A 27515-nucleotide genomic window follows, 5' to 3' on the forward strand; every position below is an offset into this window, starting at 1 on the left:
GAAAGTAGTGCACTACGTAGGGAATAGTGTGCCATTTGGAACGGAGACCAGGATTCTCATCTTTCATCTCTCTAAGTACCTTGCAGTACTAAGTGTCTGAATCTCGTCATATTGTATTGGTGATATTTTTGTATTACCTAAACTTTAATCAGGTTTAAGGTCTGTAATGTACGGTATATTCCGATGACGTACAGTAATTGCACGTTGTTGAGAAGACTAAAGCTGTTGAGCTTGAAATGTTTATAGAGATTCTAATTCATATATCCATGTAGTATGTGTTTTCACTCCAGTTTGTTTTAGCCGGTTTACACATTTGCATAGAAGGTAGGCAAACTCCTTGGGTCAGACCAGTTGGAGTGTAAACAGTCTGTTAAACTTGAACTTACAGTCTGAATTGGAAACGTGTGGCGCTTTCCATACGTCTGCTTCAGCGGTGGTGGAGGTAAGTTCATGGAGAAGTATGCTTTGGAGTATAACATTACCCTGGAGCTCTTATAATAGTTTTAATAGACTATTATTAGATCAAATGTTTTCTCATTGATTTCTACATCTAATTACCATGTCCTCTCCTCAGGTGCATTCCTAATTCCCTATCTCACCATGATGTGTCTGTGTGCCATTCCACTGGTGTTCGTGGAGTTTACAGTGGGGCAGTACACAAAAAGAGGACCTGTTGAGGCGTTCATCAACATCTGTCCTCTAATGAAAGGTGGGATAACTTTTGCCTCAAAAAGGGAAGATCATACATTACAAGATATCATTTACCAGTATTATGAAGTCAGTTTTATATCAAGAGAGACCACAAGCAACAGAATACTAGAGCCTGCATCATTTTTTATTTTATTTGACTTTTAACCTATGCTATGTTTATTCCATGTTTGTTGTTGTTGATCTCCAGGTGTGGGTGTGGCTATGGTGATGCTGTCCTTCATCGTGGCCTCCTACAACAACACAGTCCTGACCTGGGTTCTGTACTACCTCTTCCACTCCTTCACAGCCCCGTTGCCATGGCAGCTCTGTAATGCCACCTGGAACATTCCAGAGAACTGTTCCAGCTTCATGGAAAACGCCACCACACACCTGCAGTCCGCCACTAAACAATTCTTTGAGTAGGTTTACATGTTACAGTAACATTTTAACCGTTCTCATTCAATGTTACTTCAAGCTGTGATGTTGGTTTAACCAAATTCCCAACACAGACATCTCCCTAGATGTTTTTATTCACCAAGCATGTAGCATCATTACACTTAAATACTGTGTATGTTTAGCCATAGGCTCCTGGAAATCACTGAGGGGATTGAGAATGTGGGCCACCTGCGATGGGAGCTGGTCGGAATTCTCCTGCTGATCTGGGCCGTCCTATTCTTCTGTGTCTTCAAGGGGATCAGATCCACTGGAAAAGTTGTCCACCCTCCTGACCATTGTTAAAGACATTAGATACCCAACAGAGAACTTCATCAAAGTGATTCTGCTCTACTAATGATGAGTGTTGGGGAGAACTATTGTGACACTCGAATCACTGTGTGTGTGTGTGTGTGTGTGTGTGTGTGTGTGTGTGTGTGTGTGTGTGTGTGTGTGTGTGTGCGCACGCACGCATCCATCCACAGGTGGTGTACTTCACAGCACTGTTTCCATATGTGGTCCTTCTGGCTCTTCTGTTCAACAATGTCCGACTACCAGGAGCCCTGGATGGCATCCTATTCTTCCTGACACCCAAATGGAACAAGCTGGGAGAGATACACGTGAGTGGGTCAAAGCACTTCTAAACTTTGGCTTGACTTCGACCTGAAGAAGTGATCTTATTCTTGAATGAATGACATAGACACGTTGTTACACTCATTGTGATGGTCTTGGTTAGGTTTCCCTACACTGATTTTCTTAGTCAGTTTGCAGGTCTTGCTCCCATAAAATAATGACTTTGTCAGTCTATAACACTGTACCTTTCCATGCTTGAGTCATTATGTGGGAAGTGTTAGAGAGCCATTTGACCTCAGGAATGCCCACTCATTGTTTCATGCTTCCAGGCAGTGGTGTTTTTATTTGTCTAGAGAAAACAATGTTTAACCAGCTCCTGTTGTAAAAAAGTCTCAAGCGTTTGGTTCTGTATACTGTTGTTCCAACTAGCTCCTGGGGCACTGCACTGGGGCTGGCCCATTGCTTCCAATGTGTGTGTGTCTCAGGGGGCATAAGCATAAAGACAAATGTCCGTTCTCTGCAAGTTAATGGACAATAAGGTGATCTTTTTCCCAGGTATGGATCGATGCTACTGCTCAGATCTTCTACTCAATAGGTGTTGGATTTGGCTGCTTACTGTCTATGGCCAGCCACAATAAGCACAACAATAACATCCTCAGGTAGGCTGCAGAAAGCATTTTTTTTTTAAATGTGTGACATTTTGCACATTACACTGCCATTGCTAACAAACACACAGATATACAGTATTTGGCCACATACAAACTGACTGCCTCCTGGTGTGGTGCTACTGTTGCATGGATTTCATCTGAATTATGTACAAAAATTACTTCATAAACGTAAACAATGAACTCATCATTATCTTTTGTGTGCGGCAGGGATGCAATGATTGTCACTTTGGCGAACTCTGCCACCAGTATTTTTGCTGGCTTCGTCATGTTCTCTGGCATCGGCTACATGGCACATGTGCGCCACCTCCAAGTGGAGCAACTGGCTGTTGAAGGTACTGTTCAGGAGGACTTAGCTCTGGTCCAGGGCGTTACTGACTGTTGGAGGTACTGTTCAGGAGGACTTAGCTCTGGTCCAGTGCGTTACTGACTGTTGGAGGTACTGTTCAGGAGGACTTAGCTCTGGTCCAGGGCATTACTGACTGTTGGAGGTACTGTTCAGGAGGACTTAGCTCTGGTCCAGGGCGTTACTGACTGTTGGAGGTACTGTTCAGGAGGACTTAGCTCTGGTCCAGGGCGTTACTGACTGTTGGAGGTACTGTTCAGGAGGACTTAGCTCTGGTCCAGGGCGTTACTGACTGTTGGAGGTACTGTTCAGGAGGACTTAGCTCTAGTCCAGTGCGTTACTGACTGTTGGAGGTACTGTTCAGGAGGACTTAGCTCTAGTCCAGTGCGTTACTGACTGTTGGAGGTACTGTTCAGGAGGACTTAGCTCTGGTCCAGGGCATTACTGGCTGTTGGAGGTACTGTTCAGGAGGACTTAGCTCTAGTCCAGTGCATTACATGTGGTTTGCTGATGCTGAGTCTTCTTCAACAGGCATCTTTTTGAAGTTTTAATGTCACGTACACAAGTACAGTGAAATGCCTTGCTTGCTACCTCTAATCCCAACAATGCAGTAATCAATGTCAATGTATTACTAAAAAGAACAAGGTTTAACAAAAACACACGAGAAATAAGAAGAACACGAGAAAGTAAGAAGCTATATACATGGTCAATTCTAATACCATATTTACAATGTGTAGGGATACTGGAGTGATAGAGGGATATATGATATATGATTAACAGAGTAGCAGCAACATCTATGATGAATGTATGTGAGTGTGTGTGTGCATTTGTGTAGAGTCCGTTTAAATGGGTGTGCATGTTATGTGTGAGCAAATTAAGTGTGTGTGTGTGGTGTGTGTGTGTGTTTTGGAGAGTCAGTGTGCGTGAGTGAGTGAATAGAGTCCTGTGAGTGTTCATAGAGACAGCGCAAGAATACAAATAAAACAAAAGGGTCAACTCAGAGTCTGTGTAGCCATTTTGTTCGCTATTTATTTAGCAGTGTTATGGCTTGGGGATAGAAGCTGTTTAGGGGCCTGTTGATGTCAGACTTGATGCACCGGTACCACTTGTTGTGCAGAAGTAGAGAGAATGGCCTATGGCTTGGGTGGCTGGAGTCTTTAATAATTTTACGGACCTTCCTTTCACACCGCCAGATATAGAAGACCTGGATGGCAGGGAGCTGGGTGGTCTGCACCACCCTCTGTAGCGCCACGCGATCGAGAGTGGTGCGTTGCCATACCAAGCAGTGATTTAGCCAGTCAAGGTGCTCTCAATGGTGCAGCTGTAGAAATGTTTGAGGATTTGAGGGCCCATGCCAAACCTTTTCAACCTCCTGAGTGGTAAGAGGCGCTGTCGCACCCTTTTTACGACTGTCCGCCTGTGTGTGGACCATGTTAAATCCCTAGTGATTTGGACACTGTCACGTCCTGACCATAGTAAGTGGTTATTTTCTATGGTAGAGTAGGTCAGGGCGTGACAGGGTGTATTTGTCTATATTTTGTATTTCTATGTTGGTTTTGTTTGATATGATCTCCAATTAGAGGCAGCTGGTCATCATTGTCTCTAATTGGAGGTCATATTTAAGTTGATGTTTGTCCCACCTGTTTTTGTGGGTGATTATTTGTGAGTAGTGTTTGTTTCTCCTCTGCGTCACGGTTTGTTATTTTGTAGATTTCAGTTATTTGATGTATTGCATAGTTTTCACGGATTAAATAATATGTGGAACGAAACACACGCTGCACTTTGGTCCGATCCTTTCTACAGCCGTGACAGACACAGAGGAACTTGAAGTTCTCGACCCGCTCCACTGCAGCCTCGTCGATGTGGATAGGGCGTGCTCGTTACTGACTGTTGGCATTTAGGGGTTTTTTCCATTCCAGTTTATGGCCATTGAAATGCATTGGGATTTAGGCAAATATGTTTGTAGTGTAAAACAGTATGTGGTATTACATGTGTTTTTTCAAGCACCAGTGTCAGCCTGCACGTTTTAAAGTTGTTTTGGTGTTGGTAGCTTTAACGGTTCAAGAGCAGTGGCCAAAAAGTATAAATGGTATCAAAAATCTGTATACAAGCAACCTATTCCAGACCGGTCTGTACGTTTTAAAGTTTGAATGGCGACATGTGGGGTTATGTACAGATTGTGAGCTTCAACGGTGGGAAGACTAGTTATGACTGGAATTTTTCCCATTCAAGTTGAAGGCCATTGCAATTCATTGGCATTGATGAAAATATGGTTGTAGGGTGAAAAGTATTAGTAGTATGGGGTTGGAACAGAACACAACATTTTTTTAATGAACAGAATCAGGAACACAACTGATCTATACTGTTCCGGAAACAGAACTGTTATCTTAAAAGAGTGGGAACCGGTTAAAACTTTAATTTACGTTCTGAGAATTTTTTGCTGTTGTACATCAAAGCCGTCCCTCTGTCAATCAGAAACTTCTTCCAGTGTCTGCATGCCAGCTGAAAATCTTTGACAGAATTTTATTTTGCTAGTCGGAACAGTTGAATGGAACAAACCAGTAATAGTTCTGTTCTATATTTTTTTAAGCAAACTGCGGACGTTCAGCCTGGAAGTTTCAAAATTGTTTTGGTGTTGGTAGCTTTTATAGGTTTGGCCCTACAGGTGGCAGCAGAAGGCAAATAATAATAAGAATGAACAGTTTCTAAAGCATATCTAATAAACAGTCAAATCAAATCACATTTTAATTGTCACATGCACCTAATACAACAAGTGTAGACTTTACCGTGAAATGCTTACTTACGAGTCCTTTCCCAACAATGCAGTTAAAAAGTAAGAAAATTAACAAATAGATAAATTAAATAATAACAATAAAATAACATAAACGAGGCTATATACAAGGAGTACTGGTACCGAGTCAGTGTCCTGGGGTACGAGGTAGTTGGGGTGGTTAATCAAATCATTTATTAGTCACATGCGCCGAATACAACAGGTATTCACCTTACAGTAAAATGCTTACAAGCCCCTAACCAACAATGAGGTTGAAAAAATACAAATAACAATAAGAAATAAAAGTAACAAGTAGTTAAAGAGCAGCAGTAAAATAACAATAGCGAGACTATATACACAGGGTGGTACCGGTACAGAGTCAATGTGCGGGGACACCAGTTAGTCGAGGTAATTGAGGTAATATGTACACTACCGTTCACAAGTGTCACAAGCGTCGTTGTATGTAGACCAAAACGCAGCAGGTATGTGAATCCTCATCTTCCATTTATTGAAGAAAAACAAACGACGAAAACAGTCCTGTAAGGTGCTCAGACTATACACGGAAACAACTACCCACCAAACCCATGAAGAAAAACCCCTACTTAAATATGATCTCTAATCAGAGGCAATGAGGATCAGCTGCCTCCAATTAGAGATCAACCCAAACATACACAACATAGAAAATAAGAACTAGAAAGGAAAACATAGAAATAGAACAAACCCAAAATCCCCAAAACACACAGAACAAACACCCCCCTGCCACGCCCTGACCATACTATAATAACTCAGGACGTGACAACAAGTTTGGGGTCACTTAGAAATGTCCTTGTTTTTGAAAGAATTTCTTTTTTAAATTCCATTAAAATAACATAAAATTGGTCAGAAATTCAGTGTAGACATTGTTAATGTTGTAAATGACCATTGTAGCTGGAAACGACAGATTTTTAATGGAATATCTACATAGGTGTACAGAGGCCCATTATCAGCAATCCTCACTCCTGTGTTCCAATGGCGTGTTGTGTTAGCTAATCCAAGTTAATCATTTTAAAAGGCTAATTGATCATTAGAAAACCCTTTGCATTCATGTTAGCACAGCTGAAAACTCTTGTGCTGATTAAAGAAGCAATAAAATTGGCCTTCTTTAGACTAGTTGAGTATCGGGAGCATCAGCATTTGTGGGTTCGATTACAGGCTCACAATGGCCAGAAACAAAGACATATCTTCTGAAACTCATCAGTCTATTCTTGATCTGAGAAACGAAGGCTATTACATGCGAGAAATTACCAAGAAACGGAATAGGACAAGTACATTAGAGTGTCTAGTTTGAGAAACAGACACCTCACAAGTCCTCAAATGGCAGCTTCATTAAATAGTACCCGCAAAACACCAGTCTCAATGTCAACAGCGAAGAGGCAACTCCAGGATGCTGGCCTTCTAGGCAGAGTTTCTCTGTCCAGTGTCTGTGTTCATTTGCCCATCTTAATCTTTTCTTTTTATTGGCTAGTCTGAGATATGGCTTTTTCTTTGCAACTCTGCCTAGAAGGCCAGCATCCTGGAGTTGCCTCTTCACTGTGCTTTTCTTTCAAAAACAAGGCCATTTCTAAGTGACCCCAAACTTTTGAACGGTAGTGTACATGTAGGTAGAGTTATTGAAGTGACTATGCATAGATAATAACAGAGTAGCAGCGGCGTAAAATAGGGGGGGGGGGGGGGGCAATGCAAATTGTCTGGGTAGCCATTTGATTAGATGTTCAGGAGTCTACTGGATTGGGGGTAGAAGCTGTTTAGAAGCCTCTTGGACCTAGAGTTGGCGCTCCGGTACCGCTTGCCGTGAGGTAGCAGAGAGAACAGTCTATGACTAGGGTGGCTGGAATCTAGCAGTTGCCATACCAGGCAGTGATGCAACCTGTCAGGATGCTCTCGATGGTGCAGCTGTAGAACGTTTTGAGGATCTGGGGACCCATGCCAAATTATTTCAGTCTCCTGCAGGGGATTATGTTTTGTCGTGCCCTTTTCATGATTGTCTTGGTGTGCTTGGACCATGTTAGTTTGTTGGTGATTTGGACACCAAGGAACTTGAAGCTCTCAACCTGCTCCATTACAGCCCCGTCGATGAGAATGGGGGCGTGCTCAGGCCTCCTTTTCCTGTAGTCCACAATCATCTCCTTTGTCTTGATCATGTTGAGGGAGAGGTTGTTGTCCTGGCACCACACAGCCAGGTCTCTGACCTCCTCCCTATAGGCTGTCTCGTCGTTGTCGGTGATCAGGCCTACCACTGTTGTGTCATCAGTAAACTTAATGATGGTGTTGGAGATATGCCTGGCCGAGGAGTCATGAGTGAACAGGGAGTACAGGAGGGTCTGAGCACACATCCCTGAGGGGTCCCTGTGTTGAGGATCAGCGTGGCGGATGTGTTGTTACTTACCCTTACCACCTGGGGGCGGCCCGTCGGGAAGTCCAGGATCCAGTTGCAGAGGGAGGTGTTTAGTCCCAGGGTCCTTAGCTAGGTGGTGTTCCTTTTGTCCAGGTGGGAAAGGGCAGTGTGGATCTGTGGATCTGTTAGGGTGGTATGCAAATTGGAGTGGGTGTAGGGTTTCTGGGGTACGGATGTTGATGTGAGCCATGACCACCCTTTCAAAGCACTTCATGGCTACAGACGTGAGTGCTACGGGTCGGTAGTCATTTAGGTAGGTTACCTTAGTGTTCTTGGGCACAGCACAGGGTCTGCTTGAAACATGTTGGTATTACAGACCCGGAAAGGGAGAGGTTGAAAATGTCAGTGAAGACACTTGCCAGTTGGTCAGCGCATGCTCGGAGTACATGTCCTGGTAATCCATCTGGCCCTGTGGCCTTGTGAATGTTGACCTGTTTAAAGGTCTTAATCACATCGGCTGCGGAGAGCGTGATCACACAGTCGCCCGGAACAACTGGTGCTCTCATGCATGTGTTAGTGTTATTTGCCTCGAAGTGAGCATAGAAGTAGTTTAGCTCATCTGGTAGGCTCGTGTCACTGGGCAGCTCTCGGTTGTGCTTCCCTTTGTAGTCTGTAATGGTTTGCAAGCCCTGCCACAACCGACGAGCGTCAGAGCCGGTGTAGTATGATTTGATCTTAGTCCTGTATTGACACTTTGCCTGTTTGATGGTTTGTCAGAGGGCATAGAGGGATTTCTTATAAGCTTCCGGGTAAGAGTCCCGCTCCTTGCAAGTGGCAGCTTTAGCCTTTAGCTCGATGCGGATGTTACCTGTAATCCATGGCTTCTGGTTGGGGTACAGTCACTGTGGGGACGACGACATCGATGCACTTATTGATGAAGCCAATGACTGATGTGGTGTACTGGTGTTGCCATAGGAAGAATCCCAGACATAGGAATAATCCCAGACATATTCCAGTCTGTGCTTGCAAAACAGTCCTGTAGCTTAGCATCTGCTTCATCTGACCACTTTTTTTTATTGACCGAGTCACTGGTGCTTCCTGCTTTAATTTTTGCTTGTCAGCAGGAATCAGGAGGATAGAATTATGGTCAGAATAGCCAAATGGAGGGTGAGGGAGAGCTTTCTACCTGTCTCTGTGTGTGGAGTAAAGGTGGTCTAGAGTTTTTTCCCCTCTGGTTGCACATTTAACATGCTGATAGAAATTTGGTAAAACAGATTTAAGTTTCCCTGCATTAAAGTCCCTGGCCACCGTTTTCCTGTTTGCTTATAGCAGAATACAGCTCATTGAGTGCGGTCTTAGTGCCAGCATCGGTCTGTGGTGGTATGTCGACAGCTACGAAAAATACATTTGAAAACTCTCTAGGAAGATTGTGTGGTCTACAGCTTATCATGAGATACTCTACCTCAGGCGAACAAAACCTCGAGACTACATTAGATATCATGCACCAGCTATTATTTACAAAAATACATAGTCCGCCGCCCCTTGTCTTACCAGACGCCGCTGTTCTATCCTGCTGATACAGCGTATAACCAGCCAGCTGTATGGTGATAATGTCGTTGTTCAGCCACGACTCCGTGAAGCATAAGATATTACAGTTTTTAATGTCCCGTTGGTAGTTTAATCTTCCTCGTAGGTCGTCGATTTTATTTTACAATGATTGCACATTAGCTAATAGAACGGAAGGCAGGGGGGGTTTACTCCGTCCTCTTTTTCTCCGTCGTCTCTTCACGCAAATGACCGGGTTTTCGGCCTGTACCCGGGAAAGCAGAATGTCGTTCACGTCGGGCTCGTCGGACTCGTTATAGGAAAAAAAAGCTTCTGCCAGTTGGTGGTGAGTAAGCTCTGTTCTGATGTTCAGAAGTTTTTTTAGGTCATAAGAGGCGATAGCAGCAACATTGTTTTCAAAATAAATTTAAAAAACATGTTACAAACAAGGCAAAAAAACGAACATAAGAACACAATCAGTTAGGAGCACGTAAAATATCAGCCATCTTCTCCGGCGCCGTCTTCAAGGTAATAATTGGGTTTGGTTAGGTGATTGATTGAATTGCTATGTACATCTATGTGAGGTGTGAAAAGCATAAAGTCTGGGTAGCCATTTAATTAACTGTTAAGCAGTCTTATGACTTTGGGTTGGAAGCTGTTCAGGAGCCTTTTGGTCCCAGACCTGGCACTCCGGTACTGCTTGCAATGCAGTAGCAGAGAGAACAGACTGTGACTTGAGTGGCAGGAGTCTTTGACAATTTTTAGAGCCTTCCTCTGTCACCGCCGGGCTTAGATGTCCTGGATGGTAGGAAGCTTGACCCCAATGATGGGCGGTACGCACTACCCTCTGTTGTGCCTTACGGTTGGATGCTGAGCAGTTGCCATACCAAGCGGTGATGCAGCCAGTCAAGATGTAGTGTGAAGTAATTTAATGATGCAACTGCCGTACCTGGCCTAGAATGTGTTCTTGCCTGAACTGTCACACTAGAACTGTACCTGGCAGGTACTGACAACACATGTAAAGAACGTGTCATGGTTATACACACAGTGACACTATGTTGTGTATTGTGTGTGTTTATCCAGGGCCTGGTTTGGCATTTGTGGTTTACCCAGAGATCTTCAGCACCATGCCTGTCTCTCAGCTCTGGGCCTTCCTCTTCTTCCTCATGCTGATGTGTCTCGGCCTGGATAGTCAGGTTTAGCAGCACACACACACACATAGCCAGTATAGTTTAATGTATGTTTTGTCTGTATAGTTGAATGTGTGCTTTGTCTGTATAGTTGAATGTGTGCTTTGTCTGTATAGTTGAATATTTGTTTTGTCTGTATAGTTTGCCCTTGTGGAGGTCATGGGGACTTTCGTTATGGACAGCTTTGGCCCAAAGATTCTCCTCATGCTGAACTATAAAGAGCTGGTGACCCTATTACTCTGCTTCTTGACCTTCCTGCTTGGCCTTCCCTGCATTACTCAGGTGTGCGCGTGTGTGTGTGTGTGTGTGTGTGTGTGTGTGTGTGTGTGTGTGTGTGTGTGTGTGTGTGTGTGTGTGTGTGTGTGTGTGTGTGGTGTGTGTGTGTGTGTGTGTGTGTGTGTGTGTGTGTGTGTGTAACTTGTTTCAAGAGGTGTAACCTTGGTGCCATTATCCTTTTCAAACAAATAACCTATTGTGCCCTTGGGTCTTGGTCTTTACAGGGCGGGGTCTACATCTTCCAGCTGTTAGACTATTCTGTTGGCATAACACTGATGTTCACTTCTTTATTTGAAGTTGTTACTCTAAGCTGGATATTTGGTAAGTGCTCCAATGAGAACTTATATGGTGCTCTTTTCCACAATGAATGTATCTGTTTGCTTCATCTGACCCTGAATAATAATAACCTGTAGTATGTATCACATTATTCATCGATTTTTCTCTCCAAAACAAGTCCTCTTGCTTCCAAAGATTTGTTAAGGATTTTCTGAACATGTCCCCAATGGAAATGTCATGTGACCTTTCTTTCCAAAGATTGATTTCATATACAGCAAGTAATGACCTTTGCAGATATCATTCTGATCATTGCTTAAATGCTTTACACTTCCTGCTGATTTGTAGGAGTATGGCGGCTCTCTATCATGGTGAAAAGGATTCTGGGAAAGCCTCCAAACGTCTTCTTTAAGGCCTGCTGGTTGGTGGTGTCTCCGCTGTCGATCGTGGTGAGTCTACTTGAAGATTCTCATTCATGCACTAACCCAGTGCAGTGGGTGACATGGCCCTGATCCCAGGGAGGTCGTTCAAGTTTGATGTCCAAATCTGACATCTATCCATGTCCTGAAGTCGTCGGGAAATGCCAATGAAAACCGAACATTAGGGACAACAGTGAGCTCTAATACCATCAAGTAGGCTTGGGTTGTGGAAGGGGGTGGCAGATGGTCGTAATCCCATGACTCTGGATCAGAAGGTTGTGTGTTCGATCTCATTTGTGGACACTGGTTTAATGTTGTTTTGTTTTAACCCTGTTTTGTTTTAACCCTATCTAAAACCTTACCACTTACCTTAACCATTCAGAATAAGTGCCTAAACTTAACCCTTAACTTTGAAGTTTGATGTTTGGAAAACATGGATAAACGCTCTCTTTTCTAAGACTGTGAGCTTGTTGCTTATCCAGGGCAGCTGGTTAAGAGAATGCCAAGAGTGTGCAAAGCTGTCATCAAGGCAAAGGCTGGCTATTTGAAGAATCTCAAATAGAAAATATATTTTGATTTGTTTAACACTTTTTTGGTTACTACATGATTGCATATGTTATTTCATAGTTTTGATGTCTTCACTATTATTCTACAATGTAGAAAAGAAAAAGCCTTGAATGATTAGGTGTTCTAAAACTATTATGAATATTTACAAAAAATGAATATATATTTATTTAACTAGGCAAGTCAGTTAAGAACAAATTCTTATTAACAATGACAGCATAGGAACAGTGGGTTAATTGCCTTGTTCAGGGGCAAAACAACAGATTTTTACCTTGTCAGTTCAGGGATTCAATCTTGCAACCTTTCGGTTACTAAACCAACACTCTAACCACTAGGCTACCTGCCGATTGGAAACGATGCAGACAATTACAATGATAGAAGCCATAATATATCTGCAATATTAAAGCTGATCTACCCTCTAAATAAATGCATACAAATCACGCTGCATTGTATTGCGAGTTTAACTGTGTTTCCCGGTTCTGTATTTTGCACAGGTACGTCTCTTGCCTTTTTATAGTGGACTTTTCTTTAGGATTAAGATATTTGTTAACAAAAATGTATGTATTCAACCTTAGCTAATTTTCACCTAGCCAGAAGATCCGACCTGCTTGCTTACAGCTGCACTAGGGTCGGACAGGCTGTCTAGATTAAGACACCGTGGATCCGGCGCCAAATATGGCTAGGAAAACGTACCTCAATCCAGGGATGAAAAATCTAATCTGTGGTGTCTTAATCTACACGGGAAGCCTGTCCGACCCTACTGCAGCTGTAAGGCTATTACTTTTTACCTTGAAAGGGAAACTCTTTTACCAACCAATCTTTTCTACCTGCAGGCCATATTGGTCACTGCCATGGTCCAGCACAGCCCACTTCTTTACGGGAAGACGTATCTCTACCCAGCATGGGCTGAAGGTGTTGCATGGATCATCACCTTTCTGTCCGTTGGCTGGATCCCTCTTGGAGCCATGCATGAGCTTCTTGGAAGGAAAGGCACTTGCTTAGCGGTAAGGTTTGTATGTGAATGCACATTAATCCATGATATGGATGGATGGATGGATGAATGTGTTGATGGGCAGATATATGAATGTATTCCTCTCTCCTGGTGTAGAGGCTGAAGGCGTCGGTGACTCCCAGGATCACCCTGGAGGAGGTCTGTAATGTGCCTGTCACTGAAGACCAACACCAGGACCATGTTAAGTCTCTGTACAGTCTCTCTGAGGTCAGTCCTCTACATGAAGAGAAAGACCGTGGGGACATGTGTGACCCTGAGTGACCCATCTGCTAGAGCATGGGGTTTGCTTAATAAAGGAATGTGACTCTGTCAATATTTTATTTTGGTGCTGTATTCATTTGATACTTTCGGTACACCACTGGAAGGTACAAAGGTGCTGTAGTCCAGACTACAGCCGCCTGAAAGCACACATTAAGGCTTACTTCAGGATCTGCTATGTACATCCTAATATACACAGTTTCCAAGACACTTTGGGTAAAGAGAGTTGAAATATGCCTGCCGTTCTGTGCTTTGTCACTGTGACAAGTGTTTAGGCTTGTTTTTAGCCCATGGACCCTGACAGGATAGTGCCGGTCCATCGCAAAGCTCTCAAAGTACAGTAACACTGCTAGAGGTGTTGTTACAATAGCTTTTAATGAGACAATGGTGCAAACATTGTCTACGCTATATAGACCTCTGTTTATTTGAAATAAATGGTATTTATTTTTATCTTTATTTATCTTGACGTATAGACTGGCTTAGATGGTGGTTTACTTCCTGAGTGCTCAGCACCAGGTGGTGTTTATACCATGCTGGAGATATCTTCTTTACGAGTTGCATTTTCACACAAAATAAAAAAAATGTTTCTGTCAGACTTTTGTCCTTAAAAGGGTACTTTCTTGATTCTACCGTTATTAGTTCAACTAATTGTCTCGCAAAACTAACAATCACCTCATAAAAATCCACTATTAGGTAGAAGTGAAGGCACAGGGAGAGAGTGAGTCCATGAATGCAGGGTCGCCAGCACTCGGAGGCCAGGTGCCAGTACAGTGTGAGAGGGAGGTTTATGAAGACATAAACAGAGCAGGACAATAGACCACCCTGGAGCCAGCCTCAAACAAACTTCATGTGCCCCCATGTCAAGTCAGTGTGGTGGAACATGCTAATCTCCTGTCTTAAAAACACTGGCCCCATGATGGACCGGTGTGGCTACAACATATAGGCTGATGAGGGTGGGGGGGACAGAGAGAGAAATAGTAGGGGTGGGGGATGGGGGGGTTTGCTGATGATCTGGTGTTTCTGTCCCCAACCAAGGAGGGCCTACAGAAGCACCTAGATCTTCTGCACAGATTCTGTCAAACCTAGGCTCTGACAGTAAATCTCAGTAATACAAAAATAATGGTGTTCCAAAAAAGGTCCAGTTGCCAGGACCACAAATACAAATTCCATCTAGACACCGTTGCCCTAGACCACACAAACAACTATACCTACCTCGGCCGGTAACAGGTAACTTCCACAAAGCTGTGAACAATCTGAGAGACAAGGCAAGAAGGGCCTTATACACCATAAAAAGGCATATCATTCGACATCCCAATCAGGATCTGGCAAAAAATATTTGAATCAATTATAGAACCCATTGCCCTTTACGGTTGTGAGGTCTAGGGTCCACTCACAAATCAATAATTCATAAAATGGGACAAACACCAAATTGAGACTATGCATACAGAATTCTGAAAAACATATCCTCAGTGTAGAATGTAAAACACAAAATAATGCATGCAGAGCAGAATTAGGCCGATACCCGCTAATTATCCAAATCCAGAAAAGAGCCGTTAAATTCTACAACCACCTAAAAGAAAGTGATTCCCAAACCTTCCATAACAAAGCCATCACCTACAGAGAGATGAACCTGGAGAAGAACCCCCTAAGCAAGCTGCTCCTGGGGCTCTGTCCACAAACAGATGCTACAGAGCCCCAGGACAGCAACACAATTAGACCCAACCAAATCATGAGAGAACAAAAAGATCATTACTTGGCACATTGGAAATAATTTACTAACAAACTGAGAAAACTGGAATGCTATTTGGCCCTAAACAGAGAGTACACAGTTGCAGAATACCTGACCACTGTGACTGACCCAAACTTAAGGAAAGCTTTGACTATGTACAGACTCAGTGAGCATAGCCTTGCTATTGAGAGAGGCCGCCGTTGGCAGACTTGGCTCTCAAGGGAAGGCAGGCTATGTGCACACTGCCCACAAAATGAGGTGGAAACTGAGCTGCACTTCCTAACCTCCTACCAAATATATGACCAAATTAGAGACACATATTTCCCACAGATTACACAGACCCACAAAGAATTCGAAAACAAATCCAATTTTGATAAACTCCCATATCTATTGGGTGAAATACCACAGTGTGCAATCACAGCAGCAACATTTGTGACCTATTGCCACAAGGGCAACCAGTGTAGAGCAAACACCATTGTAAATACAACCCATATTTATATTTATTTATTTTCCCTTTTGTACTTTAACTATTTGTACATCGTTACAACACTGTACATAGCTATAATATGACATTTGAAATGTCTCTATTCCTTTGAAAGTTACTGTTAATTTGATTGTTTATTTCACTTTTGTTTATTATCTATTTCACTTGCTTTGGCAATGTAAACATATGTTTTCCATACCAATAAAGCCCTTTGAATTGAATTGAGAGAGCGAGAGAAGGGTGGGGTTCCTTCCATCTCTGTGGTATTTCATGGTATTGTGGGAGATACAATGATGAGAGATTGGTAACTAGTGTAATTAAATGCCCTGTTGAAGATCATTTGTTTAATGTCTCCCAGTGGAGTAGTCCAGTGAAAATATCTAGAAACGTTTTATTGGTCCTCAGAGAGACCTATGTTGATGTATTTGCCAGAATGAGTTCAAAGAAAGCTTACATCTTATTCTATTCAGAAACTAACGAGCACTGACAGTATAATGATTCGTCAACAACTGTGATTTCACCTCAACTCTTCAGAGAGGTATCTGTTAAACTGAATGACCAGGGCCATTTTGATTTAATTGAACTGAATCTGTCAGTGTAGAGGTGTGATGATTGGTCAAGTCCCAGGTTTAAACCATCCATGTACTGCACTATACACCATGTCCTGTGTACTTAACCTGGATGCCATCAGTGTGCTGTATATTCAGCTGCCTGGTTGGTTAATGTACAGTGAGGTTGAAATCTGTATTCGTCACTCTGGATCACCAAGGCATTCTGCCAAGTTATTCAAATAATACCATTCCCTCTTCATAAATTAGAAAACAGAACCGTTTACAGAACAAGCTGAGCAAATTAAGAACAATATATTTTTTGGAACCAGACCAAGACTAGTGCTCGTCTTAATAGTAACAACTTCAGTATCCTAACGGAAACCTTCTATCTATTTCTGTGTTATAAGAGGAAAGTAGGCAAAAGACTGTCTACATCAGCACTCCAGTCTACATCAGCACTCCATCCTGTCTACATCAGCACACCATCCAGTCTACATCAGCACTCCATCCTGTCTACATCAGCACTCCATCCAGTCTACATCAGCACTCCATCCTGTCTACATCAGCACACCATCCAGTCTACATCAGCACTTCATCCAGTCTACATCAGCACACCATCCATTCTACATCAGCACTCCATCCAGTCTAAATCAGCACACCATCCAGTCTACATCAGCACTCCATCCAGTCTACATCAGCACTCCATCCTGTCTACATCAGCACACCATCCAGTCTACATCAGCACTCCATCCTGTCTACATCAGCACACCATCCAGTCTACAGCAGCACTCCATCCTGTCTACATCAGCACTCCATCCAGTCTACATCAGCACACCATCCTGTCTACATCGGCACTCCATCCAGTCTACATCGGCACACCATCCTGTCTACATCGGCACTCCATCCAGTCTACATCAGCACACCATCCTGTCTACATCGGCACTCCATCCAGTCTACATCAGAACTCCATCCAGTCTACATCAGCACTCTATCCTGTCTACCTCGGCACTCCATCCAGTCTACATCAGAACTCCATCCAGTCTACATCAGCACTCTATCCTGTCTACCTCAGCACTCCATCCAGTCTACATCAGCACACCATCCTGTCTACATCGGCACTCCAGCCAGTCTATATCAGCACTCCATCCTGTCTACATCAGCACTCCATCCAGTCTACATCAGCACTCCATTCTGTCTACATCAGCACTCCATCCAGTCTACATCAGCACTCCATCCAGTCTACATCAGCACTCCATCCAGTCTACATCAGCACTCCATCCTGTCTACATCAGCACACCATCCAGTCTACATCAGCACTCCATCCTGTCTACATCAGCACACCATCCAGTCTACATCAGCACTCCATCCAGTCTACATCAGCACACCATCCTGTCTACATCGGCACTCCATCCAGTCTATATCAGCACACCATCCTGTCTACATCGGCACTCCATCCAGTCTACATCAGCACTCCATCCTGTCTACATCAGCACTCCATCCAGTCTACATCAGCACTCCATCCAGTCTACATCAGCACACCATCCAGTCTACATCAGCACTCCATCCTGTCTACATCAGCACTTTTGTGAAACCGTCATAACTCCAGACAGTTTCACAATATCAGATCAATCCCATGTAATATTATTTAGCAGTTTTATAGCGAACAAACTACTACTCTCATACTGTATATTCCCCTATACAGCCATGCAATCCACCACCCTCTATATGTTCTCGTTTGCTAACACTTGCTATCCTTTTAGCTCACAGTGGCTAGCAAAGACAGCTAGCCACTGTGAGCTAAACAATGCTTTTCCACTTGCAATTTGTCATGAAGTACCTCCCTCTTCACACACCATGATGGCATCTCTTGAGGCCCATTTGAAATGCTCAAAATATCTTTGTTGTGACCTGTAGTTCCAGGCACTAATATCCACTTATCCATGTATTTATTTCATGGCCTATACTAATGTCCGCTTCATTTACTGTATTCAATCGTTTTATTTACACAAACACTTTCCCTCCGTCATGTTTTCGTCCAGGAGCAGCAGAGCTCCTAATCCTTGGGACCGTGACGTCACAGCTGAAGTAAACTTGGGAAGGTTCTTCCTCCTTTAGTGTCCTAACCCAGGGGGAAATGGGATTAGTACAGCCAGGGGACTTCACTGCAGTGATGGAGTAGAGTGGAAAGGGAGAGAGGCCCAAGGCACTGACTGAGAGTCTGAGAGACTGGACACTGAGAGACTGCCTAGTGAAATCTTGTGAGAAACATACTGGGAGGTATGAAGATGCCCCTTGACCGATTTAAAGGATGTAGAGAGACTTTCAGAGATTGATTGATTCTGAGAGAGAGACATTGAGACAGGAAAATCTCAAACTCAAGGAGAATCCAAGCCTCTAAAGGACATGGTTTGTTACAGGGAATGGACGTAAAATGATTTTCAATCCTAAAATAATTATGACATGGTGTGCTGTGGAGTGAGAAGATACATTAGATAGATATCTCCTATAAGACGATCTCTGAGCACCCAGGACATACGTTAGAAAGAGTCCAAGGTGACAGAGGCTACACGGGTCACTGCACTCTGATTGGCTAAATTAACTGGCTATAGCGAAGATCAACATCCACCCACTCTTGACAGGTTATCACGTGATTCTATCCTTGAAACAGGTAAGTTTGGAGGAGTTTTCTGTTGGCTGAATTTGATGATGTTAAATTGATAGACTTTGAATGTGACTCATGAATACATTGTGGAGATGTAGTGATATAGGTGCATCTGAAAGTAAAAAAATATTCTCAGAATGGAGAATGCTCTGAGAAAATTCTGTCTTAGCGGAGAGAGAGAGAGATAGAGAGAGAGTGAGACAGACTAGCAGAATGAGATAGCTCTCTCAACAGATTGGCTACCCGCACTTTACATTTTTAGAAAGGCTTAGTCCACTGAATACTAGTTCATTCATTGTCGTACTGTGAACTCTTACTCCCCAGGCCATACAGAGGTGCACTGTGTCTTTAACAAGTTGTTCTTTTGGGCGATGGTTGGTGTGACACAAGGTTTTTGGTAAGGTTTGAGTATATTTTGTGAACTGCCAATGAAGTACGACGCTCTCTCTGAGCTCCGTATTCGTCACTGACAGCTAGGTGTCAAGATGCTAGGACACTTTATCTGGAAGTTCAGTCATAACTCTTATATAAGAGTGTACTTATGAAAGGTTTAAGTGTATCGTGCTTCCAGGTTTATGGAAAACGAATGTAGGCATTAGGATAGAATGAAGTGTTACTAATAATACTTGTGGGAGTGTGCGAGCAGACTATTAGGATTAGGATTTGTGTTAAAGCCAATGGAAACTATGGAGCACTTGCACTGACTCAAGTGTCTGGTATATTGGTATATTCATGCAACTAAAATATGTATCATGTTGTAGAACATAGTGATACGTTTGTTAATAAAGTTATACGTCACACTTCGCCACATCACACCTCACCATTTTCACACAGCACAGCACAGCAGTGTCTCAAATACAGTATCAGCTAAACATGAACACACTACCTATGGCCCAGGACATCTGATCAGGGTACTGAAGAGGTCAGAACTACCTATGGCCCAGGACATCTGATCAGGGTACTGAAGAGGTCAGAACTACCTATGGCCCAGGACATCTGATCAGGGCACTGAAGAGGTCAGAACTACCTATGGCCCAGGACATCTGATCAGGGTACTGAAGAGGTCAGAACTACCTATGGCCCAGGACATCTGATCAGGGTACTGAAGAGGTCAGAACTACCTATGGCCCAGGACATCTGATCAGGGTACTGAAGAGGTCAGAACAAGCTATGGCCCAGGACATCTGATCAGGGTACTGAAGAGGTCAGAACAAGCTATGGCCCAGGACATCTGATCAGGGTACTGAAGAGGTCAGAACAAGCTATGGCCCAGGACATCTGATCAGGGTACTGAAGAGGTCAGAACTAGCTATGGCCCAGGACATCTGATCAGGGTACTGAAGAGGTCAGAACTAGCTATAGCCCAGGACATCTGATCAGGGTACTGAAGAGGTCAGAACTAGCTATGGCCCAGGACATCTGATCAGGGTACTGAAGAGGTCAGAACTAGCTTTGGCCCAGGACATCTGATCAGGGTACTGAAGAGGTCAGAACTAGCTATAGCCCAGGACATCTGATCAGGGTACTGAAGAGGTCAGAACTAGCTTTGGCCCAGGACATCTGATCAGGGTACTGAAGAGGTCAGAACTAGCTATGGCCCAGGACATCTGATCAGGGTACTGAAGAGGTCAGAACTAGCTATGGCCCAGGACATCTGATCAGGGTACTGAAGAGATCAAAACTAGCTATAGCCCAGGACATCTGATCAGGGTACTGAAGAGATCAGAACTAGCTATAGCCCAGGACATCTGATCAGGGTACTGAAGAGGTCAGAACTAGCTATGGCCCAGGACATCTGATCAGGGTACTGAAGAGATCAGAACTAGCTATAGCCCAGGACATCTGATTAGGGTACTGAAGAGGTCAGAACAAGCTATGGCCCAGGACATCTGATCAGGGTACTGAAGAGGTCAGAACTAGCTATGGCCCAGGACATCTGATCAGGGTACTGAAGAGGTCAGAACTAGCTATAGCCCAGGACATCTGATCAGGGTACTGAAGAGGTCAGAACTAGCTATGGCCCAGGACATCTGATCAGGGTACTGAAGAGGTCAGAACTAGCTATGGCCCAGGACATCTGATCAGGGTACTGAAGAGATTCTCTATCCTAAAAAAATCAATGATCTGCACACAATCTCTCATAACAAATGACTAACAATAAGCCCGGTATTATTACATACTGTATAACGTGGGACTAGTGTTGACCGCTTTTCATCCAGACGCTACATTAGTTCATTAAGTGTGTTTATCTACAGTGTGTGATGAGGGACACACAGTACCCTCACTCTGCATCACCACCATGTATGTTGACTCGCTAGGCCTAATCCCCTGTTCCTGCCCAGATTTACAAAGTCTACACAGCCCGTTCATGTATGGCCAAGATAAAGAAACGTGTGATGCTCTCACATTCTTCCAGTGTGTATCTAAGGGAGGAAATAGCTCTGGTCATTTCCTCCCAGGACCTCATTTTCACTATGAAAGCAGATATTTAATGTGGCAGAAATATCCCTGTTGAGCATACCATGGAGGGTACAGTCAAATCGTTGTGGTCTAAGGGCCTTTTTCTGTTCTAGTGATTATAGTTCTACAGAGCATATTACTTGTACTCCCTGAGAAACTCAATGTTGTTCGCATTATACTGTCACATGATGACAATACTGTATTACTGTTTTTCAGAAGAAGTCCATCACTGCCTCTCAGCAATGGAGATTCTCACGTCCTTGGTGGTCAATGCAACACCTGAAGACATGAACAGTACTTCCAACCCCCAGTGGGGGGTACCCTACCTGAAGAAACTAGCCCACCTGGACGAGGGCCTGTACCAGGAGTTCTACGGCCTGTGGGTGACCCTGATGGTGGTCAACACCCTGATGTTCGTGGTGGGTGTGGTCCTTAACAGCCTGGCCCTCTACATCTTCTGCCTGCCCTCCCAGATCTCCTCCGCCCCTGTGGTCTATACCATCAACCTGGCTGTGGCTGACCTGTTGGTGGCGCTCTCGCTCCCTGCCCGCATTGCCCTCTACCACAGCGGTGGAGGGTGTCTGGCCTGCTCCTACGTTCACACGTTCAGCTACTTCGTCAACATGTACTGCAGCATCCTCTTCCTCACCAGTATCTGCGTGGACCGCTACATAGCCGTGGTGTGGGCCGGGGCCGGGCGCCGCTGGAGGAGCCCCGGGGGCGCTAAGGGAGTCAGCATGGGGATCTGGCTCTTCGCCGTGGTGGTCACCTACTCCTTCCAGACCACGGCGCTGGAGATCAAGGCCACGTCATGCTGCCGCCTCACCGCCCTCTTTGCCCTGTCCTTCCTGGAGTTCCTGCTCCCCCTGGTGGTCATCGTGACATTCACACTCAGGGTGGCATGCGCCCTGACCGACCCCAGGCTGATGCCTCAGAGCCAGGGCCGGCGGGCTAGAGCAGTCAGGCTCCTGGTGGCTGTCTTGGTCGTCTTCTCCATCTGCTTCATGCCCTTCCACGTGCGCCAGGCGTTGGTGTATTTCCGGATGGGGGGTGACAGAGCACAGCAGGTGTTGGCGTACCACGCCACTGTGACCCTCAGCAGCCTCAACAGCTGCCTGGACCCAGTGGTCTATTGCTTTGTGACGGACAGCTTCCGCTCGGCCATGCGCCAGGCCTGCAGGAAGAGGCCAGGGGCGGAGGCGGAGGCGGAGGCGGAGGCAGAGAGGACCAGTGGAGGGGACGTTGCCAGTGGACTAAGGAGTTCAAAAAGATCAGGGACAGCCATGGCTATCGCTCACAGTGTGGCCACACTGACTCTCACCCCCTGCACCCTGCAACAGAGGGAGATGTCTGCATAGAGAGGGGAGAAGAGTGACAGAGGGAGATGTCTGCATAGAGAGAGGAGAAGAGTGACAGAGATGTCTGCATAGAGAGAGGAGAAGAGTGACAGAGAAGTCTGCATAGAGAGGGGAGAAGAGTGACAGAGGGAGATGTCTGCATAGAGAGGGGAGAAGAGTGACAGAGGGAGATGTCTGTATAGAGAGAGGAGAAGAGTGACAGAGGGAGATGTCTGCATAGAGAGAGGAGAAGCGTGACAGAGATGTCTGCATAGAGAGGGGAGAAGAGTGACAGAGGGAGATGTCTGCATATAGAGAGGAAAAGAGTGACAGAGGGTGATGTCTGCATAGAGAGAGGAGAAGAGTGACAGAGGGAGATGTCTGCATAGAGAGAGGAGAAGGGTGACAGAGATGTCTGTATAGAGAGAGGAGAAGAGTGACAGAGGGAAAGAGGAAAATGAAGGGAATTGGAATGAGAGAGGGTGTTGCTAATGTAGTGGATTTTGTGACTAAGGCACAGGAAATTGATAAGACTGCATCGGGACTTTACATCTCTTGAGCTTTTGAAAGCCAACTGAATATACATTCTGTAAAGAATTTGCATCCTGGTGTTTGCATTCTGAAGACTCATACAATAATATGCAGTGGTAATGAACCTGGACAAGATATGTGATTGATTTTAATCAGTAAAATGCAGTCTCACTGTAATGGAACAGTAGCAGAACTTTTTCCAGAAAAGCACAAGCTGTTTATTTCAATGGACTGTCAAAGTTCTGTTTTTACATAGAGATTTTTCAGATCACTTGTGACACTTAAAGTTTCTTATCACTTCTGTAACATCTGTAAACAGCACCATATATACATAATTTGAAGAAAAAAAAGTACTATTATCGGATCGTGATGTCACCAGTTGTACAAAGGGTAAATGGTCCTTACAAGTGCATGTCCATCACAAACGAGCTTTGTTTATTGCTCCTCCACTTGATTTAATGGACAAATTGGCTCACTTGTTTATCTCACTGCACTGACTCCAGTGGCTTTCAATTTTCTCCTTGAAAAACATCTCTCTTAAAGCTACAGTATGGGATTTGTAAAACAGCACTAAGCATGTTTTGAGGCTAAACGGTTTGTTTACAAGCAAGCTTATATTTTGGGGTTTTGGTAGGGTGTTGAATTGAAGCTTGTGATTTATAGTTTATATTCTTCAAGAATCAATGGTTATGTCATTCATTTAAAAGTCTAAAAATGGATGTACCAATCCCAGATTGCCCCTTTAACTGTCACTGAGTCAGAAAATGTAATGTGGTATTCTAAAGGTAAACACTTTCACGATTTGTTTGGGACATTTCTCCATTTAGGGGGAGATGCTGTAGACCAGTGATTTTCAATTCCTGGTCCTGGGGACACAAAGGGGTGCACATTTTTGGTTTTGCCTTAGCACTACACAGCTGATTCAAATCATCAACTTATCATCAAACTTTGATGATTTGAGTCAGGCTAAAACAAGAATGTGCACTCCTTTGTGTCCCCAGGACCAGGATTGAGAACCACTGCTGTAGGCCACCAGATTCACTCACTGTGTTCATTATTATTTGGCCACAAGGAGGTAGCATGAGACTTGGATGTTTTCATTTGAATGCGACTGAGAATAACCTCCGGTCACATTTCTGCATTTGGACCTTTTAAGTAAGCATTGCTGTTTTATTCCTGGAAAACATACTTCCACATACTCTGTATGTCATTTTCCAAACTCCTACAATGCCTTCCTGTAAAGTTATGCCTGTTACATTCCCATCATGCTCTACTATTGGGAGCAAACAGACTCATAACCTCCTGCCGTTTCATTCAGTCTGTGTCAGCTGGTCAGGCTTGTATTTGTGACATTCTTCCACAGGATGTGAACAAGGCTCAGTCTGGCCTTTGGCGTTGTTCACACCTAGGTCCTACAGCATGAGTTAGCCTTCCCTCACCTGGCTGTGGCCCGTGGCCAGTGATTAGGCTGGGGTGACTGTGGGCCAGGTGGTTTGGCTGGGGTGACTGGGGGCCAGGTGGTTTGGCTGGGGTGACTGGGGGCCAGGTGGTTTGGCTGGGGTGACTGTGGGCCAGGTGGTTTGGCTGGGGTGACTGGGGGCCAGGTGGTTTGGCTGGGGTGACTGGGGGCCAGGTGGTTTGGCTGGGGTGACTGGGGGCCAGGTGGTTTGGCTGGGGTGACTGGGGGCCAGGTGGTTTGGCTGGGGTGACTGGGGGCCAGGTGGTTTGGCTGAGTGACTGGGGGCCAGGTGGTTTGGCTGGGGTGACTGGGGGCCAGGTGGTTTGGCTGGGGTGACTGGGGGCCAGGTGGTTTGGCTGGGGTGACTGGGGGCCAGGTGGTTTGGCTGGGGTGACTGGGGGCCAGGTGGTTTGGCTGGGGTGACTGGGGGCCAGGTGGTTTGGCTGGGGTGACTGGGGGCCAGGTGGTTTGGCTGGGGTGACTGGGGGCCAGGTGGTTTGGCTGGGGTGACTGGGGGCCAGGTGGTTTGGCTGGGGTGACTGGGGTGCCAGGTGGTTTGGCTGGGGTGACTGGGGGCCAGGTGGTTTGGCTGGGGTGACTGTGGGCCAGGTGGTTTGGCTGGGGTGACTGGGGGCCAGGTGGTTTGGCTGGGGTGACTGGGGGCCAGGTGGTTTGGCTAGGGTGACTGGGGGCCTGACACAAAGGCTTAGACAGCAGATTTGGGGTCAATTCAAATTGAATTCAATTCAAGGTCACTCAATTCAGGCATTGATTTGAGTAAAATAAAAAAATAAAAAACCTTTGAATAAAATAGCTTCTCCTGTTCAGTTTATTGAGAAGTCAGTAAATACATAGATTTCCTTTTCGAATTATTGGGATTTCAGTTTACTTCCTAAATAGACTGACTTCAATTCAAATTGACCCCAAACCTGCTAGACAGAGGAACAAACAAGGAGGAGGGGAACCTGAAACTGCCAGGCGCAGAATTTTCCACCGAAAAAAATCGTCTGCTGTGAGTTGATTCAGCATCTTTTATGGAAAGTAATGAAACTGTTTTTTCCCCACAGGCTACAACGAGATCCAGTCTTATCAACAGCTGTGATTCTCGTTGTGGGTTTAGCGGTGAAAGGTGAAAGACGTTTCGTATGATATTCAACTGTTATTTACCTGTTATACATTTCTTTGAAACATACTAGACATATTGACACATTCAGAACAGAAGAGGTTAGGACAGGCCTTCTGTTGCGGACGATGTTACCTCAAGCTTGGAAGGACATAATGAAGGGTAGTGTATCTCCAAATCAAATATGACAGGTCTCATTAGGGTTCAGGCTTGCATGTACAGTAGTTATTTAAGCCTGACAGGTACTGATGGGAAGGTATCATATTTGGAAGAATGCTATTGAACGATCGCTTCTCCAAAGTTAACCTTCACTACAGGTCAAAGTTATTTTTTATTTTATTTTTATTTCACCTTTATTTAACCAGGTAAGCTAGTTGAGAACAAGTTCTCATTTACAACTGTGACTTGGCCAAGATAAAGCAAAGCAGTGCGACAGAAACAACAACACAGAGTTACACATGGAATAAACAAACGTACAGACAATAACACAATAAAAAAAATATATATATACAGTGTGTGCAAATGGCATGAGGAGGTAAGGCAATAAATAGGCCATAGTAGCAAAGTAATTACAATTTATCAGATTAACACTGGAGTGATAGATGAGCAGATGATGATGTGTAAGTAGTGATACTGGTGTGCAAAATAGCAGCAAAGTAAATAAAAACAATATGGGGATGAGGTAAGTAGATTGGGTGGGCTATTTACAGATGGACTATGTACAATAGTGTGTAGATCAACACACACTACGGCTGTGTAGTGATGACCTTTCGTGTCATGAGACATACTGTGTTTATAATGTGACCTTTGTGTGACCCTGCATGGTGATTGTGCTCTGTTTGTTCAGACTGGTATCTCGTTCTCTCCCTAAGGAGTGTACGGCTACGGCTCACCAACATGAACTTGATGACTTGATGGGTCACTAAACAGGTTGTGCTGTCACTGTGCTAGTACAACAATCTACGACATGTTCATGTGGTGGCGGGCGGAGGGCGACTAGAAAGCTGCCGGGATTATTACTCAGCTGTTAGTATTGAACTCATGTAATAGATAGCAAACAGTATTAACTGCAGGCTATGTGGTGCAGGTGCTCTACAGTATATTGAAGTGCTACTTGCATTATGACCCTGTAGTAGTAATCTCAGTTGGACATATCAATTCATTTTTGATATGAACTGACCCTCCAGATTACTCTTTGCAACAAATCTTATTTTTGGGTATAGCCAATGCCTGACTCCTCGCAATCCATCATCGTAAAGTAAGTCTGCCATATTCTATTTGTTGGAACTATGGCCCCTGTGACAACGATTCAGGTCAGGGACATTCATCCCTGAACGTTTTCTATGATGTATGACCTAAACACTGCGTTACTATATAAACACAACATGTAAAGTGTTGGTCCCATGTTTCATGAGCTGAAATAAAAGATCCCCGAAATGTTCCATACACACAAAAAGCTTGTTTCTCTCCTACTTTTTGCACAAATTTGTTTACATCCCTGTTAGTGAGCATTTCTCCACCCACCTGACAGGTTTGGCATATCAAGGAGCTGATTAAACAGCATGAACACAATGCCACACATGTCTCAAGTTTTGAGGGAGCGTGCAATTGGCATGCGGACTGCAGGAATGTCCATCAGAACTGTTGCCAGAGCATTTAATGTTAATTTCTCTACCATAAGTCAAATCCAACGTTGTTCTAGAGAATTTGGCAGTACGTCCAACCAGCCTGACAACAGACCACCTGTAACCATTCCAGCTCAAGACCTCCATATCCGTCTTCTTCACCTGCG

The 27515-nt window shown here is 44.4% G+C and overlaps 2 protein-coding genes across 2 annotated transcripts; both read left to right on the forward strand.

The window, feature by feature from the left end:
* The first annotated feature begins 383 nt into the window (after window positions 1–383).
* LOC106588989 (sodium- and chloride-dependent betaine transporter) lies at window positions 384–13447 on the forward strand. The gene is made up of 13 exons (XM_014178586.3): window positions 384–442; window positions 575–709; window positions 899–1109; window positions 1269–1401; window positions 1608–1742; window positions 2251–2354; window positions 2571–2695; window positions 10479–10591; window positions 10727–10867; window positions 11086–11182; window positions 11483–11583; window positions 12951–13121; window positions 13226–13447. Exons 2-13 carry the CDS (start codon window positions 601–603, stop codon window positions 13388–13390), a joined length of 1605 nt encoding a protein of 534 aa, XP_014034061.2. The 5' UTR covers window positions 384–442; window positions 575–600; the 3' UTR covers window positions 13391–13447.
* A 3527-nt stretch (window positions 13448–16974) lies between these two features.
* On the forward strand, window positions 16975–24676 carry LOC106588982 (G-protein coupled receptor 20). The gene is made up of 2 exons (XM_014178577.3): window positions 16975–18819; window positions 21490–24676. The coding sequence occupies exon 2, from the start codon at window positions 21516–21518 to the stop codon at window positions 22629–22631; it is 1116 nt and encodes a 371-aa protein (XP_014034052.1). The 5' UTR covers window positions 16975–18819; window positions 21490–21515; the 3' UTR covers window positions 22632–24676.
* Window positions 24677–27515: the final 2839 nt, after the last annotated feature.

The sequence above is a fragment of the Salmo salar genome, chromosome 27, assembly GCF_965601325.2.
Source record: "Salmo salar chromosome 27, fSalSal1, whole genome shotgun sequence".
NCBI lineage: Eukaryota > Metazoa > Chordata > Actinopteri > Salmoniformes > Salmonidae > Salmo > Salmo salar.

What these genes read in the sequence shown, in the direction of transcription:
- LOC106588989 (XM_014178586.3), top strand. Translation starts at nt 601, where the DNA reads ATGATGTGTCTGTGTGCCATTCCACTGGTGTTCGTGGAGTTTACAGTG. An exon ending in GCCACTAAACAATTCTTTGA is followed by an intron (nt 1,110 to 1,268) that starts GTAGGTTTACAT and finishes GTGTATGTTTAG; the next exon opens with CCATAGGCTCCTGGAAATCA. An exon ending in GTCTCGGCCTGGATAGTCAG is followed by an intron (nt 10,592 to 10,726) that starts GTTTAGCAGCAC and finishes TTGTCTGTATAG; the next exon opens with TTTGCCCTTGTGGAGGTCAT.
- LOC106588982 (XM_014178577.3), top strand. Translation starts at nt 21,516, where the DNA reads ATGGAGATTCTCACGTCCTTGGTGGTCAATGCAACACCTGAAGACATG.